We start from the raw sequence: 19,655 nt of genomic DNA on the forward strand, positions 1-19,655 counted from the left end.
TCACCCAGAGCCCCTGCCCCAAGAAGGAGCGGTTAACCCTTCTTCTGCTGATGCAGTCTGAATACACCACTGAGCTGAGAGTAGAAGCACTGCTTGTACGCAGAATTACTGAAATGCTCTTTAAAAGAATGGTGATGCGGTATGGGGATGCAGAGACCTGGGCTTTGGGACCCCAGGACAAGAATTTGAACCCTGTGGCTTCCACTTATGAGCTGTGTGTTCGTTACTTACACCTCCCGGCAACTCACTTTCTTTGCCCGCAGAATGGGAGGCGGAGGAGGAGTAATTCAGCTTATTAGGAAGTGCTGAAGAGCTATGATCTATTATCTTTTGTTCATTGGTGGAGTAAAGATATTTGTATATAGAATCAGCCACGAGTGTGTTTGTATTCACACACAAAAAAATGGTGGATGACTTACACTAAATAATGAGAGGTAGCAATTTAGTGAACCACAGGGCTTTGTCTGAGGTTTCTTTTATGTCTTGATGGTGCAGCAGGGGAAGGGGAAGCCCTGGCCCTGTGCCCTGGCCCGGAGCATGCCCTCCAGCCACGCTTTTTCAATTCCAACCACCCACCCAGGGGATAAATGATGTAACATCACTGTGGGGGTCCTCATCCCACACAGGGGATTCTGAGGCAGAGAGAGGTTAAGGGACTTGTCCAAATTGCCTCTCTTGGCAAGCCAGAGCCAGAACTGGGCTGAGAGAAGGACTCTCCACCCCACCCGCGTCCCTTCGCCCCTTCGCCCTTCCATGCTCCTCTTGCCTGTGTCTGAAATGCGGGCAGCTGCCTGTTTTATCCCATGGCAGAATCTGACCAGCATGTCCCTTCTCTTTGCAGGCTGCTGGACCTAGGTCCTTGAAGGAAGAGGTTTTTTTTAGCAGATTGGGGAGAATATAATTGATGGAAGGAGGGAAAAATGAATGGGAATGGGTGAAGAGAAGGCTCTGGTGCCCAGCAAAAACAAAACAAAAGCACCTGTTGGGTTATGTCTTTGCTGGATTTCAAGAGGTTCCTTTAGGAAAATGATTGAATCTTGATTTTGAAAGAATACTGTTGTTTTCAGCTGAGCCAGATGGTGCTTGTGACACTCAAAGACTCTGATCTACTGTGATGACAGATGTAAATTGATGCTGGCCTCCTGGTGTATAGCTTATGGCCCTGTAGCTGGTGGCACAGGTGTTAATGAATGACTTTAATTCAGGCTCAGGCACAGAATAATGCATAAGGGGCTGTTACCAAATTTCAGTGCATTAACTCTATTCTGGGTGATTTTTTTATGTTTATTTTTTGAGAGAGAGAGAGAGCGAGCAGGGGAGGGGCAGATAGAGAGAGGGAGACGCAGAATCCAAAGCAGGCTCCAGGCTCTGAGCTGTCAGCACAGAGCCTCCTGTGGGGCTTGAACCCACAAACTGTGAGCTCATGACCTGAGCTGAAGTTGGACGTTTAACCAACTGAGCCACCCAGGCATCCCTAGTCCAGATGATATTTAATGAAACCACAAGAAAGTATATGAAACTGTCAAGATGCCTGACACACATGTATCCTCACGTCTGCTCTAGACTGATGCTGGTAGACATCTTGATGGGGAAGAAGCACCAAAGCTGGGGAACCTGACCCTCCCACTTACTGGTGGGGTCCCTGGGCATGTGACTCGGAACCTCTGTTCCCTCGTTGGTGAAATGGTGTACCTGTCCCACCCTTCAAGGTGCTGTCAGTGTGAAGGGACAGTGGTGCATTGTGAGTAGCTGACCAATGGTAGCTCCTCTCACTTCTGCGTCCAGCCTGCCCCCCTTCCCGGTTGGTAAGGTGACATTCAAAGGATGGAGGTCTCCTGGTGATAGACACCAGAGCTGGGAATAGACCCCTCCTCCCCACTCTGGAGCTCCTTGTCCAGGGCTTTTCCTAATGGCACGTGTGCCTCTCCTGCGTGCTGTCCCTCCTTGGCAGACAGTAGCTCTTTGCTAGCCTCGGCACAGAACGTCTCAGAGGCGCGAGGGGTGGCAAAGATGGTCAGACTTCATCAGAGCTTTTGGTGGCTGGTGATGCAGAGGTGTGGTACTGTGAGGGCCCGTGGGGTGGGACTGGAAAGGCTTGGGCAGCACTTTTGGGCCATGCTGAGTCCTGGTGAGGAGGAGAAAGGGTCAGGAATTGGAGGGTCCTGGGACCCCAGCTGTGGGTGGTGAGATCCTCTCTGCTGCGTGGGACCTAGGTAATACATATGAGGATGTGCTATGTTACGAACCAGCGGGTTCCCCAAAGCCGTGGGAGCCTCTCTGTTGCTTGGCCTGCCCCTTCTGCACTTTGCCTCCTGACCTGCAGTACCTCTGTTCATGTCTCCCCATGAGGCACAAGTTTTAGGGCTCTTCCCTGAGTTTTGATGCCATAAGAGTCCCTTCTTCTAGACTCACGCTCCTCACTGCCTTCTACTTTCCTGGATCTCACCCTCCAGCCAGGGGGGCACTGGAACAGAAGACTGGGGCGCAAGCCCCGTCTGTGATCCAAGGCAAGCTCAGTAATACATGGAGCCTCAGTTTCCCCTGAACAATGGGAGCAAAACAGGACTAACAGACGCAAGAGTGCCAGTGTGCTGTTCCTAAGTGTGTGTTCTGCGTAATGCCCTCGAGGAAGTATTGCTTTGGAAAGGCAGAAACATGGCACAGTACACTTCTTACTAACAACTTAAAAAAAAAATTTTTTTTAATGTTTATTTTTGAGAGAGACAGAGAAACAATGTGAGCAGGGGAGGGGCAGAGAGAAAGAGAGACTCAGAATCTGAAGCAAGCTCCAGGCTCTGAACTGTCAGCACAGAGCTCGATGAGGGGCCTGAACTCATGAACCACTAGATCATGACCTGAGCCAAAGTCGGCCGCTTAATTGACTGAGCCACCCAGGCGCCCCCCTTCCTGACAACTTCTTAGTAACTGGGTTACAGTTTACATTCCATAAAGTGCTCCCCTTGTAGGTGCGCAAGTCAGTGATTTTGAATCACTGCCGATCGTGACATCATCACAATACAGGTTTGGAACATCTCCAACACGTCATAAGGGCTCTCAGTACCCATTTACACTTCATCTCTCCTCCAGCCTGCAGGCAACCACTCCTCCACTTTCTGTCTCCCTAAATTTGCCTAGTTGGGACTTGGCATATAAATGGAGTCATGCAAGGTCTCACTAACTTCCTTAATTTAGCATGTTTTCAAGGCTCACCCATGTTATCACATGTATCACTTCGTCATAAATAACATTCTTTGTGGCTAAATAACATTCCGTTGTATGGATACACCACCTTTTGTTGGTCAGTTAATGGACATTTGGGTGCTTTTCCGTTTTTGGCTATTAGGAATAACCTAGGGGTGGAATCTCTGAGTTGAATGTTTAGCTTTTTGAGAAACTGTCAAACCGTTTTCCGTTGTGGCTAAACCATTTTTGCATTTCCACCAAAAATATATGATGTTCCATTTCTCCACATCCTAGGGGACACTTGTTATTTTGATTACTGCCATCCTGGTAGGTGTACCCAAGTGGATATGAAACAGTATCTCATTGTGGTTTTAGTTTGGCTTTAATGGGGAATACTTCTGAATAAACTTGGGAAACATTGGGTTAATCAGAGTATAAAAGTATCTTTACCGCAGGACTCCTTAGAACCTTTAATATTCTGATGATCATTGAGATTCTCAAAGGAGGGCTACAGTGTACTTCGTTTTCTCCACTGAGGTCCTGGTGAGAACTCTTGAGTGTCTGGAAGGATTGCTGTTCTTTGGAAAGCCTAGGACAGGGTTCTAGAGACCACTGGCCAAACCCCGTCTCCTGCCTGTTTTTGTAAATAAAGTTTTATGGAAGACAGACACACTTGTTTATAAATTGTGTATGGCTGCTTTCACACTGCAAAGATAGATAGTTGGGACAGTGACCATATGGCTTGCAGACCCTAAAATATTTACACACTGGCCCTTTAAAGAAGGTTTGTTGACCCCTGATCTAGGAGTGCCTGGTGCACAGTAGATGCTCGCTTAACCTTTAGATGAAAGGATGGACTAACCCTTACGATATAGGTAGGGACCAAGAATACACTTTGTGAGGCTTTGTGTTATTTGAACTGGTGCTTAAAGGACAGGTAGAATTTTTACAGCTTGGGAGAATGAGGAAGAACGAGGAAGAATTCCTTACAGGAATGAATCCTGTAAGGTGGAGAAGTCAAGGTGTGCTTGGGGGCTGATGGGTACTTCCTCATGGCCTAGGGGGATTTCTGCAGTGACGGAAGAAATTGGAGCAGTAGCTCCTGACTCCTCATGCCAACCTGGGTCATTCTGTAAATGACACAGTTCTGTTCCATCTTCCCCATGACCAGACAGTGGCTCCAAGCTCTGCCTCTGAAGTCGAACAGGTGAGGCTTCGGATTCTGCCTCAGCCTCCCTGGGCATATTAATTTCCCTAAGCCACACTTTTCCCACTTGTAAAATGGGAACAACTGTTGCCTTTACCTTGGGAGTGAGCATGAGGAAATCCAGGCTATCATGGTCCTTGTTATTTTCTTCATACTCCTGGGTACAACCTGAGGGGGTGCTCTCTCAGGGCACCCCTGCTTCACTCATCGTTGTGGCTTTAGTCCTTAGGGTACGCGGCATGGAGTTAGCACCTGATAACTATCTGCTGGAAGATGGCATGATGCAGAGGCCTCAGTTGCTTGACAAGGAGGGTCCTTGCCCTGTGCCTCCAGCAGCATTTAGGATCTCTGCTGGGGCTCATAGGAGCAAGTCAGAGCTGGGGGCCTGCACTTCTTTCTTCCCAGAGAAGTGAGCGCAGAACCCCGAAGGCAGAGAAACTCTGGAGGGGGCAGGGAAGGCACATTAGTTTTGGTGATGGGCCCTTTTTTGTTTGTTTGTTGCTTGGGGAGACCAGAAAGGAAGACCAGCAAGGCTATTTATAGCCCAGCCCCTCAGCGCCAGTTTTTAGGGCGGTCTGTGCGTCCCTGGCAACACTTACTCCGTGGCAGGTTAAAGAAAGGTGATGTGTTTGCCGGCTCCGTGCTGGACATCAAGATGAGGCCTCTCCGGCCGGCCAGCCACGCTGGGAGCTGTTCCCACATGGCCTCTCCCAGGCTCTCTGCCGGTGGAGGAGAGGGGCCTGGCTGCCTGCTCCTTCTCCGCTTTCTGGGGTCAGACCATGCCTGGCTCTGCAAGCTAGGGAAGCCCCAGGTGTGAGGCTGTTTCCTCCTCTCCAGACTCAGCCTCTCTGTGTATGAGACACTGAGATGGAAATGAGGGTGATGTCTGGAGACTGGATTTGGGAACCCAGCCATTTTCCCTCAGACTGTGAAGGATGGGGGAGAAGCCTTGAGTGAGAGGCATCCTTTTGCTGGGGTCCATTTCTGGCGGGGCAGCAGTGGGGGAAAGGGTGTGGGCACCGGAAGAACCTGGTTTCAAGTCCTAATCTGGGCAAGTTCCTTTACCTCACTTGGCCTCAGTTTCCCCACCCATAAAATGGGTCTAATAATACCCTCACAGTGAACTGAATGTAATGAGCTGTACAGCTTTCATGTGGCACCTGCCATAGTCCCCTCTGCTTCCAGCTCCTTCCAATTCTCTCCTGGCAGTCTCTTAATAACGACAGATTGTGGGCGCCTGGGTGGCTCAGTGGGTTGAGTGCCAGACTTCGGCTCAGGTCGTGATCTCACGGTTCCTGAGTTCGAGCCCTGCATCTGTTGTCAGCGCAGAGCCCACTTTGGATCCTCTGTCCCCTCTCTCTGCCCCTCCCCTGCTCACGGGCATGTGCTTGCTGTCACTCTCTCAAAAATAAAAAAATAAAAAAATAATAAGGTTGGTTTCCTTCCAAACTGGCCTCTTGATTTCCCCAACACATTCACCCCATTATAAGTAAAACAGCTCTTGTGTTCTGTGTGGCCCTTCCAGCTACCACGGTCTCTGACCCATAAGAGGCAAACTCTCCAGGGTCCCACCAGCATCCCACTGCATGTCTGCTCCTCACTCACAGCTGCCTGAAGTCTACCCCACGAGGATCTGTTCTCCCTGCCTCACTCCCACCTTCTGGTCCCAAATCCCCTGACACCCTCCGTCTTGCCAGGCTGCCCTGCAGCACGTGGCAGGTGGACTGCTTCCCCTTCTGGAATGTCCTCCGCCTCCAGGGATGCCGGCTTCTCCTGTTGCTCCCTGCTTTTCTGCTCACACTTGTCTCCCTCCTGCAAGGGCTCCTCCCTTCCTCTCCTGTCCTGTAAATGTTGGGGTTCTGGAGGCTCTGTGCACGTCCTCCCCCTGCCTCCTCCTCCTCCTCCAGCTCTCCCAAGGGAGCCTCATGTGCTCCCAGAACACCCTGATGGCTCAGGTCTGAATCTCCTCCTTGTGTCTCTTTTCTGAGCTTTACACCCAGAGACCCAGTTGCCTCTGGGCATTGCAGCTTCCTACGTGTCCCACAGGCACCTCAAAATCATCTTGTCTAAAAGATTGATTCTTCACCTCTTCCTCCTCCAACCTTCTTGACAATTCACCCCTGCTCAGCTAATGCCCGCCATCCATCCAAGTATGAAGCTGGGTGTCACTTGGAAACCCCCTCTTCCCTCCTACCTGCCACCCCCAGCAGTCACCTTGTTCCTGTGCTTTTTTCAAGCCCACTTGTTCTCCTCTAGGGCCATTCCCCTACCTTGGTCCAGACCCTCACCAATTACTATGCAAACTAAGGCAGCCCTGCCCCATTCTACCCTTACTGCCCATTCTTCCCACTGCAGCCAAAGAGAGTCTTCCAGAATATGTATCTGATAGGGTCTCAGTCCTGTTTAAGATTCAGTGAGGCTCCTGTTGCCCTCAGGATGAAGCCCTAGCCCCTCAGCAAGGCTCATAGTCCAGCTCTGTCCTCATCCCACTTCTCACCCTGGCTTCTGCCGCGCTTACCCAACGTGCCATGCCTTTCCCTGGTCTCACTGAACTTTTGTTCCAGCCTTTTGCACCTGGTGGCCTTTCTGCCCCACGTGCTCCCCGCCCTTCTTTGCTGACTCCCTCCTACCCTCCAGGATCTCCTGGCTCACTCTGATCTCCACATCCTGGTAGTGGCCAAATCCCCGATGATGGTCCCAATGATTTCTCTGTCTTGATCCTCTCTATGCCCAGTTCTATTTTCTTGTCTGCTTTCCCCATTAGAACATGAGCTCTTTATGGACCACCGGTGTAACACTGGCACACTAAAGACATCTTACTAAGTGCTACTTGAATAAATTAATAAATTACGAAGGACATGTGCTGCGTACTACCTTTATGTTATATGCAAAAACACGTAAGATAGCTTTGGAGCATGCGTTTAATGACAGCTTTCATTAATGAAGAAGAGAAGAAGGCAGTGATGTTAGTGTTACAGAGGAATCTCAGAGCTAGCATTGAGGCTGGAAGTGCGGGCTTTGGAGCCAGGATCCCTAGGTTCAAATCCCAGCTCTGTTGCTTGCTCCTGGTATGACTTTGGGTGAGTTACTGAACTGCTCACACCTCAGTTTCCCCATCTTTGAAATGATGTTGATTCTCTTTACCTCAAGGATTGTTGGGAGGGTTAAATGATGCTTGGAAACCTGTCAAAGGGAGGTATTGTCATTCCCATTTTACAGATGAGGAAGCTGAGACTCAGAGAAGCGATGTCCCTTCCCAAGGTCATACAGCTGGTAAGGAACAGCGCTCAGTTTGAACCCAGTCCATCTCTACAGGTGCCAGGGGCTGGAGAAGCAGAGGCGCCAAGCTCTGGGTAGCTATCTCCAGAAATATTCTACACGTGTGGTCTGAAAAAGATACCTCGTGAAGGACCTGCTCCCATGCCTGGCTTATAGTAGGTGTTCAGAATAACTTGAGTAAATGCCTCCAAAGAGTTCTGTTTAGTCTTCAACATTTCCCGCTCCCTGGACAGTGTCAGGAGGTCTGTTCCTTGGTCCCCTTTTTTTTTTGCCAGGGTGTTGGCAGCAAACTCTTCCTTATTCAGACCTTTCTCCTCTCCAGCACTTCATGGGGAGGGTCATTAAAAAAGCTTTTTCCCAGGAAGAGCTGTGCCTTCTCCAAGTCTCCGGAGTTGAGTGCCCCAGCCCCTGGGCTCTCAAAGGCTGCCCTTGTGGGTTTCAAAACAACCCACAGCCCTGCAGGCTGAGAACCTGGCCCCTGAGCCTTCTATCTTTAGAAACCTGAGGTCCATTGCTAGTTAGAGTCAGTGCTGGTAAAACCTAAAGAAAATAGTTTGAGGATGTTTTCAAATAGTGTCTGGTGAAACAAAAGAGCAATTCATCCTGCGTAGCTTTTAGTAATCTGCTTCCCATTCTGGGAATTAGATTGTTCAATTAAGCGAGAGGGCGCCGAAGCAGGCTGCATGACTCAAAAGTTTGCGGCATCCAAAATGTGGAAGAGAGGGGACCTGAGCCAGCTCCCTCCTGGCTGCTCTGCCCCCTCTGCTGTCCCTCTGTCCCCATGCCGTTTCCAGTTTTCAAGTCCCAGTTCAGAAAACAACTACATCAACAAGAAGGCATATGTGTATGTGCACCCCTGCTAGCTGGGGACCTCATGTAAGTGCTTCTTTAATGAAAAATTCACAGCCTGGAGTGGAATGGGAAAAGCACACCATCTGCACTGGCCCACTTTCTCTCCTGAGCGGGCTTATTTCTTCTTGAATGAGAAGGAATGCCCACCTCATGGGCATTCAGGATGCTGTCGGGGGCAGTTTGTAAGGTGGTAGATATATGTAGGCTATGAGACTCTTAATCGAGAAACAAGGTCCTTGATGATCACTCTGAGGTTCCCTGCAGAATTTTGAGAGTGAGTGGGTACATCACAGTATTTTGGGGGAGGAGAAAGTCCAGTCCTTCAGGAGCTTCTCAAAGGATATCAGACCCCATCTCTAGGTCCTCTTCAAAAATACTATTCAGGTGGGGTTTATAGGTTATTCCTTCATTGTCAGGAAACTCTACTTCTGTGGTGCTGAGGCCTTCCCATGCATAAGCAATCCTTGGACGGGTGCAGCAAAATGCAGCTTCGGGAGAGTCGTTCGGCAAAGATCTGGACTCAGTAGGTCTGGGACGAGATGCAGGAATTTTTTTTATTTTTAGCAAGCACTCCACAAGGACCGTGCTCTGAGGCCCACTATTCTGTTATGATAATAGATACTCTTGAAGGTTTCATTTAATGGCCTGTAGTTTTTAACGGAATTAAAGCCAGAGACTACTAAGCATAAGAAACAAAATTAAAAAAAAATTGCTGTTACAATGATGTGGCTATCTCCTTCCTTAAAAACTTGGACTTTTTTTTTTTTTTGGTCCAACTTATACTTGTAGAGGGCAAAAGCCATACATGCTTTTGTTTTAATTCAGTTTTAATATAGTGCCTGGTCCATAGTAGGTGCTCAGTAAATGTGTATTTAAGTGGATGTTCGCACTTCTAGCGATAGGTCTGAAAGCTGGTTTCCTTTCAAATAAACCCACACAGCCCAATTTTGTTTGGGGGCCTGCCTGATTTCTCCAGCAGGGGTTGGGGCTGGAGGGAGCCTGTAGACCAGTGCTAATTGGTGTCATTGAGTAATTAATGCAGAATCAGGCCCTGAGCAGATTCCCAGGGAGACAGACACTGAGGGAGGCTTTCATGCTTGGTGGGATGGGAGCTGCTTGCTCAAAGGATGTTCCCAGAGCGCTGAGACGACTGGCGTGGTCCGACGGGGGTGGTTTGGCAGCCAGAATGGGGTTCGTGGAGCGAGTTTGGAGGGGGTTTGTGTTAGTGCCACGGTTCTGCACAATATGGAGCGTGGCGAGTTTGACTTTAAAGAAACACAAACCCCAGGCGTAGGCTCTGGGAGCCAGGCCTGTGTCAACCCTGAAGGATTGATGGGTTCTGAAGGAAGACTGTAGCTCGAGGCATTGACTCAGTGTAGCCCGGGGTCCTCCCCCTCCTGTGGCCTGGGCCTTCTGGGACATCCCTACTCTTGGCCTGCTATTCAAGGCTCCCAGGGATGCATCTCTGTTTACCTTTTCTGCGATTCCCTTATGACCCCTATGTTCCAGCATTCCCCAAGTATCCCATACTCTGTTTTCTGGCTTTTGCTTGTGCTATTCCCTCCATCTAAAACAATTTTAAGTCCCTTTCTCTCCTGGCTGAATCCCATCATCCTTCATGGTTTAGCTCAAATATCACTTCTTCCAGACTGCTTTTCCTAACCCCATGTATCAGTCAGGATTGGCTGGGTTTTGCTGCAATAACAAACATCTCCAAAGATCTCAGTAGTTTAAGGCTGCAAAGTTGCTTTCTTGCTCACACAACATCTTTGACAGAGGGTAGCAGGAGGGCTCATGTGTAGTCACTCAGGAAGTCAGGCTCCTAGGGGCTCCATCTTGACACATACTCTGTCATCACAGCAATAGTAGGAGAAGGCAACATGGTGAATCACCTCACCTGGCTCTGCAAGTGACACGGGTGCTATTGGCCAAAGCAAGTTCATTGGCTGCTGTTTAGTTCAGCAAGCCAGGGTTGTATAATTGCTCCCACTGAAATTCCCCACCTGGAATGTGTATGGATAGTCCTTCAGTCTCCTGGCAGTCGTCAGGTGGGCTAGATGCTTCTCAGTCTTTCCAGAACCCCTCTACTTCTTCCGTTTTAGCCCTTGCCTCACTTACTGTAAACCATTCCTAACTGGCCTGTCTTTCCCCAATGAGTGAATCCACGAAGACAGAGGGCTGGGTCTTGTTCCTCGCTGGGGTCCCAGCCCTGGGTTTGGCTCGGAGGAGATGCTTGGCAAATGGTGGTAGGGGAGGCAGGTGAATGATTGGGTGGCCCATTCTTGCTTCCCTATAGCACTAGCTTTGCCCCGGGTGGGGTCAGGGTGGGTCTCCAGCCCCTGTGACTCTCCCCTCTCCCCTCCACAGGCGCCGGGTCCTGGCCATCTCAGGTGGGATCGAGCACATTGGGAACCTCCGTTGGGAGCTGGCCTTGTGTCTCCTGGCAGCCTGGACCATCTGCTACTTCTGCATCTGGAAGGGGACCAAGTCCACAGGAAAGGTAAGAGGTGCATCTTCAAGCAACTAGCCACCAGCAGGGGAGGACATGAGCTGTCCTTGTATAAGATCACAGGTGACCCGGAGAGTGCCCCGAGTTTGAATTATAAAAGTTAGCTCTTATGCTGGAAGGTAGGAGGAGCACTAGACTAGGAGTCCACTCAGGAGCTCAGAGCTAGAACCCAGTGCACCACTCACGTGCCACACACCTCAGGGCTGGTCAGTTCTGCCTTTTGAGCCTCAGTTTGCTTGTCTGTGAAATAGCAAAGCCTGTCCTGTCTTACTGAGAGCTCTGCAAGGAAAGGGGAGGTAAAATGCTTTGAAAACTGGAAGTGCTGAAGTACAACCATATAGTTTTTGTAATGAAGACATGGGCTTCAGGCATGTGCCAGGGCAGGAAATGCTGGCTGCCTGCACTGATAGGCCCCAGGACCTCACCCACTAAAGTCTGTGGATGGAGGGCAGCTGTGTCCATCTCGTTGCCTTGCCGTGCCATCCGTACTGTGTGGCCTCCGGGACCTGCATCTCCTCTTGGGGGGGGGGGGGGGTCGGAGAAGTGGGAGGAAGCAGCCAGGTCTCAACAGCCCTGGCCAGGAAGTTAGCTCCCACTCACAGGCACCTGGCTGGAGCCTGAAGCATGGCCTCAGCTGCCTGCCAGGGAGGCTCAAGATGTAGGGGAACATGGGGGGAAGTGTAGTGAGCACAGCCATCTGTGCCATAAGAATCAATGCACATGTTGTACATGTAGCTCATGGACAAGTCCCGCCCACTCATGTGCTTTGAGGAAAAAAAAAAAAAGTAGAGATGCCTGGGTGGCTCAGCTGGTTGGGCAGCCTACTCTGATTTCAGCTCAGGTCATGATCCTGGGGTTGTGGGATCTAGCCCCGTGTTGGGCGCCATGCTGTCAGTGGAGCCTGCTTGGGATTCTCTCTCTCCCCCCCCCGCCCCTCTGCCTCTCCCTGCTGGTGTGTGCACAGGCGCACATGTGTGTGTGCTGTCTCTCAAATACATTAAAATAAAAGCATAGTTGCCAACACTTAAAAATCAGGAGATTTCATGTTGGAAAAGGAAGTATGATTCTGGTATCCTTTGGCAAGTTGAAAGGTTTGGCAGCACTGGGCCTGCATGCCTACACAGCAGTTGGGTTGGTGGAGCTGAGCAGTAGCCACCGCCTTCTAGGGATACTCTGGTTGGCCACAGTCCTCACCATTCCCTATTGCCCTGACGCTCTAGCTGAATGTCAGTGCCAGTAGTTTGCTCATTTGTGCTATTCCATTTTTTCTTGTGGAAAAGAGGACGTGCAGCTTTTCTTATTCCAGTCACCCTGACCATCTCACTCCTTGCCTGCCTGTTTCCGGTAGGCATCACCTTTATTCTAAGCTGTTGGCTGGATCAGGGACTGGAGGTCAAACCTCTAAGGAGATGGGAACTTAACCACTCTGGGTCCTTTTACAAAAGGTGGTTCCCTCATTTCCCACAGTGGTAGGTATTGACTGGTGGGCAGACCTGCTGGGGGGAAATTAGGCGAGCAGAAAAGAGATATTGACAAGTTTCCATGCTGAGGGTGGTAAGGGAGCCAAGGAGGTACTAGAAAGTAATCATAAATTTGCCTGGTGCACCAGAGAAAGGAGAACAGAGACTTATGTTCTGTCAGCCGAGATGATTTTGCTAATCTTTGCTTTCTCTAGTTTGCATCATGAAAACAATAGAATTTTTCTGTTTTTCCAAATCTAAAAATCAGTGCATTATTGATGTACTTCTTTAGACTACATACACGCTGCTCCTGTCCCCTTTTTTGCTGCCTCTTCTGGCTAAAGAGGAGGAGAATGACTTGGAGGAGTGAAGAACCAGAGTTTGGAATCAGGATTCACATCTGAGGTCTGTCACTCACTAGCTGTGACCTTGGTACATCACTTAACTTTTCTGAGCCTCAGTTTCCTCTTCTGCAAAATGGGGATTGATCATTAAGTTTGTCTCATGGGGTGATTGCCAGGATGAGATGCAAGGATGCATATTTAATGCTTAGCGGAGTGTGTGACTAATAGTAAGTGCTAAATAATGGTGATTCTTAAAAATCTTATTAAAATGATAAAATTTACTCATATGAGAAGTTGTTTCTGGGTATCTACTCTCTGCCTAGCATTAGTCAATGGATATCTAAAGGTGAATGAAACACAGCCTCTACCCTACCCAGTTAATATATGTGAGAGTGCTTTGTGAAGTGCAAAGGGAAGGGACACTGCTTCCACCATGATTACCACTTTCTTGGGAGTCAGTGCCAAGGCCAGCAGGCTTGGCTGGCTAGCAGTTGTGTGTGGTGGGGGCGAGGGCCATTGGATAAGGCATTTGTGCATGCGTGTACTTGGGTTGTCCATGTGGGCACATGTAGCCTTGAGCTCTTGGGTCCAGAACATGGGCCACAGCAAAATTTGGTTCCATTTGGCTCTTAGGAGGAAGCTGAGTCCCACTATAGGGCCACTTGCCATTGGCTGGGCTGTTGAGCCTGTGTGTTGAGAATTCTAATGCAGGGACTGGGTTTCAAGGAAGGACTAGCAGGCTGCATTCTTGGAGATTTCAAAAGAGACATATGGGGAAGCATGGGAGAGAACATTCATCCACAGCCTTCTGTTCGGTGCACACTCTGCCAGGCATTTTTCATCCACATTAGTACATGAGATCCCACAACCTAGGGAGATACTGCCTCGAGTTCATAGGTGGAGACCCAGAGGCTGAGAGATTGAGGAGCCTGGCCTGAGTTGGATGAAGACTGTGCCTCGGCACTGACCCCATGCTGCTCCCATCTTGCCTGTCCTTGGACTCAATCAAATTTTAGAAGATTGTGATATTTTGAGTGATGTCCTTTCACGCATTCTGCCTGAGCCTACTTTCTCTCATCACTAGTAGGCATGGTAATGAGGGCAGTAGTACTTGGTGATAGTAACGGGTGATGGTCATTGAGCGCCTCACATGCCCACTCCGTTTAGAACTTGAAACAAGCCCAGGAGACAGGGGCAGTCATTATCTCTGTTTCAGACGAGGAAACTGAGGCCTGGACGGAGTAAGTAACTTGCTTAAGGACCCTCAGGTAGGAAGCAGACCCCAAGCCTTGGTGGCCGCATAGCCTGGGCTTTGGATGAGAGTACTATCCTGCCTGCCCTTTGTGGTGTAGCGATAATGAGTTTTCTTATGGGCTGATTATAAAGAGGCAGTTGATGAGATAACATAGCACACAGTGGGGGCTCAGTGGTTGTTGGTTGCAGCTGTAATAAGATGGTGGTTTTAAGGGAAATGCTGAAATCCGATGAGCCAATTAAGCATTTTCCTGAAGGCTGGGTTTCAGGGGCTCTTCCCCTGTTCCATGCTCAAGACCAGGATTAGCATCAGGATGGAATGTGGTTTTCCAGAGCTGTTGTGATTTCTCAGAAACCATGTGCTTTACCCCCACCCCTGACATTTTATTAGTGAAGAAATTTAGGCTCAAAGAGCAGAAGGGACTTGTCCAAGGCCACACAGGGAGTAAGTGACAAGTGTCAGGTTAGGAACTAGAGCCTGGTGGCCCAGCTCCTCAGCTCTTTATATATGATGAGGTTCTGACAGTTTAAGGAGACCAGGGGTCCCCCATCAGCACATGGTGTCTTCTCAGGAGAGGGTCTGTTGCTTTTCTTACTGTTTATTGTTCGCCTCACCTTGGACATAAGCCCAGGGTCCAAAGGTTTTTCAGGTTCTGTACAAAAACAGCTAAAAATAAACACAGGTCATATGAGTCTTCCTGAGTGGGGAGCCACCGCTCCTGTCTCTTGCCTATGACCAGAGCCACTTTCATGAGGCTGTCCAAGGAAGGAGAACCCTGTCTTTCTGATCTTGTCCAGGCCATGACTGAGTTCCAGCCCACTTCCCATACTCAGATTTCAGCAGAAAATTCTGAAATTTCATTAGCTTGAGAAAAGTTTCCTGGCCCAGGTTTAACTTAATTCATTGAACGTGTCTCTTGCTGCTGGAGGCATGCATTACAGACTCACCTGTTAGCAGATGACTGTCTAAATGGAGGTTTGGGATCAGGCCACAAATGAGTAGATCACAGATGAGTCTGTGACAGGGCCATAGAGGAAGGCCCAGCCACCCTCTCCAGTGGCTCAACAGGCAGTGTGTGGGCTCCTGATCTGTGTTGATATTAGCATACCCCCCACAGATGGTCTCCGCAAATGTCCTTCAGTGCCCTCCCCTCCTGCTCCCTGTTTGAGTGCTTTACGGTCTTCTGACATCACAGAGGCCAGCATTCAGGATGTCCCCAGAGTCAGAGTGAGCAGCATCTCCTGTCAGAAGAAGCTGCTGTGGGTTGGAGAGACACAAACTAGATTCAAACTTCAGTACGTAGCAAGGTGCCACCTAACTGTTCTTAATAAACATTTGTGGAATGGATGAATTTCACCTGTGCCTGGGGCTCCCTGCAAGGTGCTGGGGATCCAATAGAGAGGGTGGTGGGCCATCTTGTCCCCATAGAGTGTGCCTAGCAGGGCAGGCACAGACAGATAAGCCATTGCAATTTAGTGTGTTAGTGCTAGCATTCACAATAGAACAGCTAGAGAATCAGATGCTGTGAATGTGGGGATTCTAATGGCTGCATACTGGCTCTGGAATATTGGAACATAGCATGTCAGAGCTGGGAGGCATCTTGGCTTTTAAGGTCAAACCCTATTGTACAAATAAGAGAGTAGAGGCCCAGAGAGGTTGCAAGGTTTGCTCAAGGCCACCCTGTTTGGAAGGAGCAGAGCCGGGATTCAAGCCTGGGTCTGTCTGCCTTCCCTAAGCCTGATCCTCCTCTGCTCTCATGCCCTCAGCTGGGAGTTCATGTGCAAGTTCAGCGTGAGCACGTTGATCATAGTTCTAAGCACACAGTAGGTGTTTATTTCCCTACCTCAGGGCAACAGCTATGGTTTATTTCTGCATAGCTTTTTTTTTTCTCTCTTTAGGCACAATTCAAAATTCTAGAAGTCTGAATTAGAAAAATAAATAAAAACCTTTCTCAATTGTTAATTAAATTCTGCCAAGATGTAGGATTCTAAGATACTTGATTTCTTCACGAGGAAACTTCCAGGCTGTTTGTAACTTGTCATCTTCTGCATGATAAACAGTTTTACTCCAGATAATTGAAATCAAGTGTTCACAACATGGAGACATCTTTGTGATTTTCCTGTGTCCTTGGTTTTTGTAGTTTGTTTTTAAAGACTTTATTTTTAAGAGCAGTTTTAGGTTCATAGCAAAATTGAGCAGAAAGTACAGAGATTTCCCATGTATCCTCCTGCCCCCACACACGTGTCACCTCCCCCTTTATCGACACCGACCACTGGAGTTGGGCATTTGTTACAGTTGATGAACCTACCTCATCATCACCCAAAGGCCCTAGTTTACACAAGGTTTCAGTCTTGTTGTACATTCTGTGCATTTGGATAAGTGTATAATGACACGTACCCGCCATTATAGTATCCTACAGAATAGTTTCACCACCCTAAAAATCTTCTGTGCCCCACCTTTTCCTCTCTCCTATCCCTAACCCCTGACAACCATTCATCCTTTTTTTTTTTTTTTTTTTTTTTTTACTGTCTCCATAGTTTCAACTTTTCCGGAATGTCATTATCATTGTAATCATACAGTATGTGGCCTTTTCAGATTGGTTTCCTTCACTTAGTAATATGCATTTAAGGTTCCTCCATGTCTTTTGATGGCTTACAAGTTCATTTCTTTTTTTTTTATGCTTTTTTTATTTTGAGGGGCAAGGAGGGACAGAGAGAGAACCCCAAGGAGGCCTCCAGGCTCAGCAGGAAGCTTGACATGGGGCTGGATCTCATGAACCATGAAATCATGATCTGAGGCGAAATCAAGAGTCAGACGCTTAACTGACTAAGGCCCAAGTGCCCCCCAAAGTTAATTTCTTTTTAGCACTGAATAATAGTCCATTGTCTGGATGTATCATGGTTTATCCATTCACCTTAATTTTTTTTCTTTGATAGTTGACACACAATGTTACATTCGTTTCAGGTGTCCAACATAGTGATTGGATATCTCTATATGTTATGCTATGCACACCACATGTGGATTTACCATCTGTCACCATACAACACTATTATGATACCACTCATATGCTCCCTATGTCTTACCTTTCATTCCTGTGACTTACTCATTCCGGCCTGTGCCTCCCACTCCTCTTCACCCATTTTCCCTGTCCTCCCACCCCCTCCCCTCTGGAAATCATCACTTTGTTCTCTGTATTTATAGGTCTGATTCTGCTTTTTGTTAGTTTATTCGTTCGTTTTGTTTTTTAGATTCCATGTATGAGTGAAGTCAAATGGTATTTGTCTTTCTCTGTCAGGCTTCTTTCATGTAGCATTATACCGTCTAGATCCATCCATGTTGCTGCAAATGGCAAGATTTCATTCTTTTCATAGCTGAGTAATATTCCATTGTGTATACATACCACATCTTTATCCATTCATCTGCTGATGGATACTTAGGGTGTGTCCATATCTTATCTATTATAAATAATACTGCAATTAACGTAGGGTGCGTATCTATTCACCTACTGATAGACATTTTGGGTACTTCCAAGTTTGGCAATTATGAATGAAGCTGTTATAAACATTTGTGTTCAGATTTTTGTGTGGACATCAGTTTTCAACTCTGGATAAATACCAAGGAGCGTGATTGCTGGATTGTATGGTGAGCGTTTTGTTTTATGAGAAGCTGCCACTCTGTCTTCCGTTTCACATTCCCACCGGCAGTGAATTACAGTTAGTATTGCCCCATATCCTCGCTAACATCCAAGTGTTTTGGATTTTGGCCATTGTCTCATTATTTTAATTTTCATTTCTCTGATGACACATAATACAGAGCATTTTTCATATGCCTACTTGCCATCTGAGTATCTTCTTTCGTGAGGTGTTTGTTAAGGTCTTGGGCCCATTTTTTTTTCCTTAATGTTTATTTTTATTTTTGAGTGAGAGAGGCAGAGCATGAATGGGGGAGGGGCAGAGAGAGAGGGAGACACAGAATCTGAAGCAGGCTCCAGACCCTGAGCTATCAGCACAGAGCCTGACACGGGGCTTGAACCCATGAGCTATGAGATGATCTAAGCCCAAGTCAGATGCTGAACCGACTGAGCCACCCAGGTGCCCAGAGCCCATTTTATAATCAGGTTGCTTTCTTATTGTTGAGTTTTAAGTGTTTGTGTGTGTGTGTGTGTGTGTGTGTGTGTGTATTTTGGATAACAATCCTCTATTAGATGTGTCTCTTGCAACTATTTAAAAAAATGTTTTTTAGGGGCGCCTGGGTGGCGCAGTCGGTTAAGCGTCCGACTTCAGCCAGGTCACGATCTCGCAGTCCGTGAGTTCGAGCCCCGCGTCAGGCTCTGGGCTGATGGCTCAGAGCCTGGAGCCTGTTTCTGATTCTGTGTCTCCCTCTCTCTCTGCCCCTCCCCCGTTCATGCTCTGTCTCTCTCTGTCCCAAAAATAAATAAACGTTGGAAAAAAAAATTTTTTTTTTAAAATGTTTTTTAAATGTTTATTTATTTTGAGAATGAGAGACACAGCACAAGCAAGGGAAGGGCAGAGAGGAAGACACAGAATCCGAAGCAGGCTCCCGGCTCTGAGCTGTCCTCACAGAGCCCAACATGGGTCTCAACCCCATGAGCTGTGAGATCATGACCTGAGCCAAAGTAGGACAGATGCTCAACTGACTGAACCACCCAGGTGCCCCTCTTGCAACTATTTTTTGAGCTTATTGTTCTTTAAATCTTTTTTAATGTTTATTTTTGAGAGAGAGAGAGACTGAGACAGAGAGACAAAGTATAAGTGGGGAAGGGGCAGAAAGAAAGTGAAACACAGATTCTGAAGCAGGCTCCAGACTCTGAGCTGTCAGCGCAGAGTCCATTCCATGGCTTGAACTCACAAACTGTGAGATCATGACCTGAGCCGAAGTCAGATGCTTAAGTGACTGAGTCACCCAGGTGCCCCTAAGCTTATTTTTTTTTTAATCTTTCAACATTTATTTGCCCATGAGAGGCAGACAGAGTGAGAGGGGGGAGGCAGAGAAAGGGAGACACAGAATCTGAAGCAGCCTCCAGGCTGTCAGCATAGAGCCTGACATGGGGCTCGAATCCACAAACTGTGAGATCATGACCTGAGCTGAAGCCAGACACTTAACCGACTGAGCCACCCAGGTGCCCCCCTAAGCTTATTTTTTAAAATAATCTCTGCAGCCAACATGGCACTCCAACTCACGACCCTGAGATTAAGAGTCATAGTCTCTACCTACTGAGCCAGCCAGGCACCCCTCTTGCAACTATTTTCTCCTAGTCTTTGGTTTCTCTTCTTACTCTCTTGACATTATCTTTGGCAGAACAGAAGTTTTCATTTTAATGAAGTGTATCTGATCACCTGCTTCATGGATCCTGCCTTTGGTGTTGTGTCTAAAAAGTCATTGCCGTACCCAAAGCCACTTAGGCTTTCTCCAATTATCTTCTAGGAGCTTTATAGTTTTATGTTTTATATTTAGGTCTATGATCATTTCAATTTAATTTTTGTGAAGGATGTAAGGTCTGTGTCTAGATTTATTTATTTTTTGCATGTGGATGTTCATCTGTTGA

At 47.9% G+C, this 19,655-nt stretch overlaps 1 protein-coding gene across 2 annotated transcripts in view; it reads left to right on the forward strand.

The window, feature by feature from the left end:
* SLC6A11 (solute carrier family 6 member 11) overlaps positions 1 to 19,655 on the forward strand; it is a 132,708-nt gene that overhangs the window by 17,578 nt on the left and 95,475 nt on the right. For both annotated transcript variants that reach the window (XM_043588127.1, XM_043588126.1), the window contains exon 5: positions 10,889 to 11,021. In XM_043588127.1, coding sequence (XP_043444062.1) covers positions 10,889 to 11,021 — 133 coding nt within the window. The remainder of the gene's footprint in view (positions 1 to 10,888; positions 11,022 to 19,655) is intronic.

The sequence above is a fragment of the Prionailurus bengalensis genome, chromosome A2 (genome assembly GCF_016509475.1).
Source record: "Prionailurus bengalensis isolate Pbe53 chromosome A2, Fcat_Pben_1.1_paternal_pri, whole genome shotgun sequence".
In the NCBI taxonomy this organism is placed as follows: domain Eukaryota; kingdom Metazoa; phylum Chordata; class Mammalia; order Carnivora; family Felidae; genus Prionailurus; species Prionailurus bengalensis.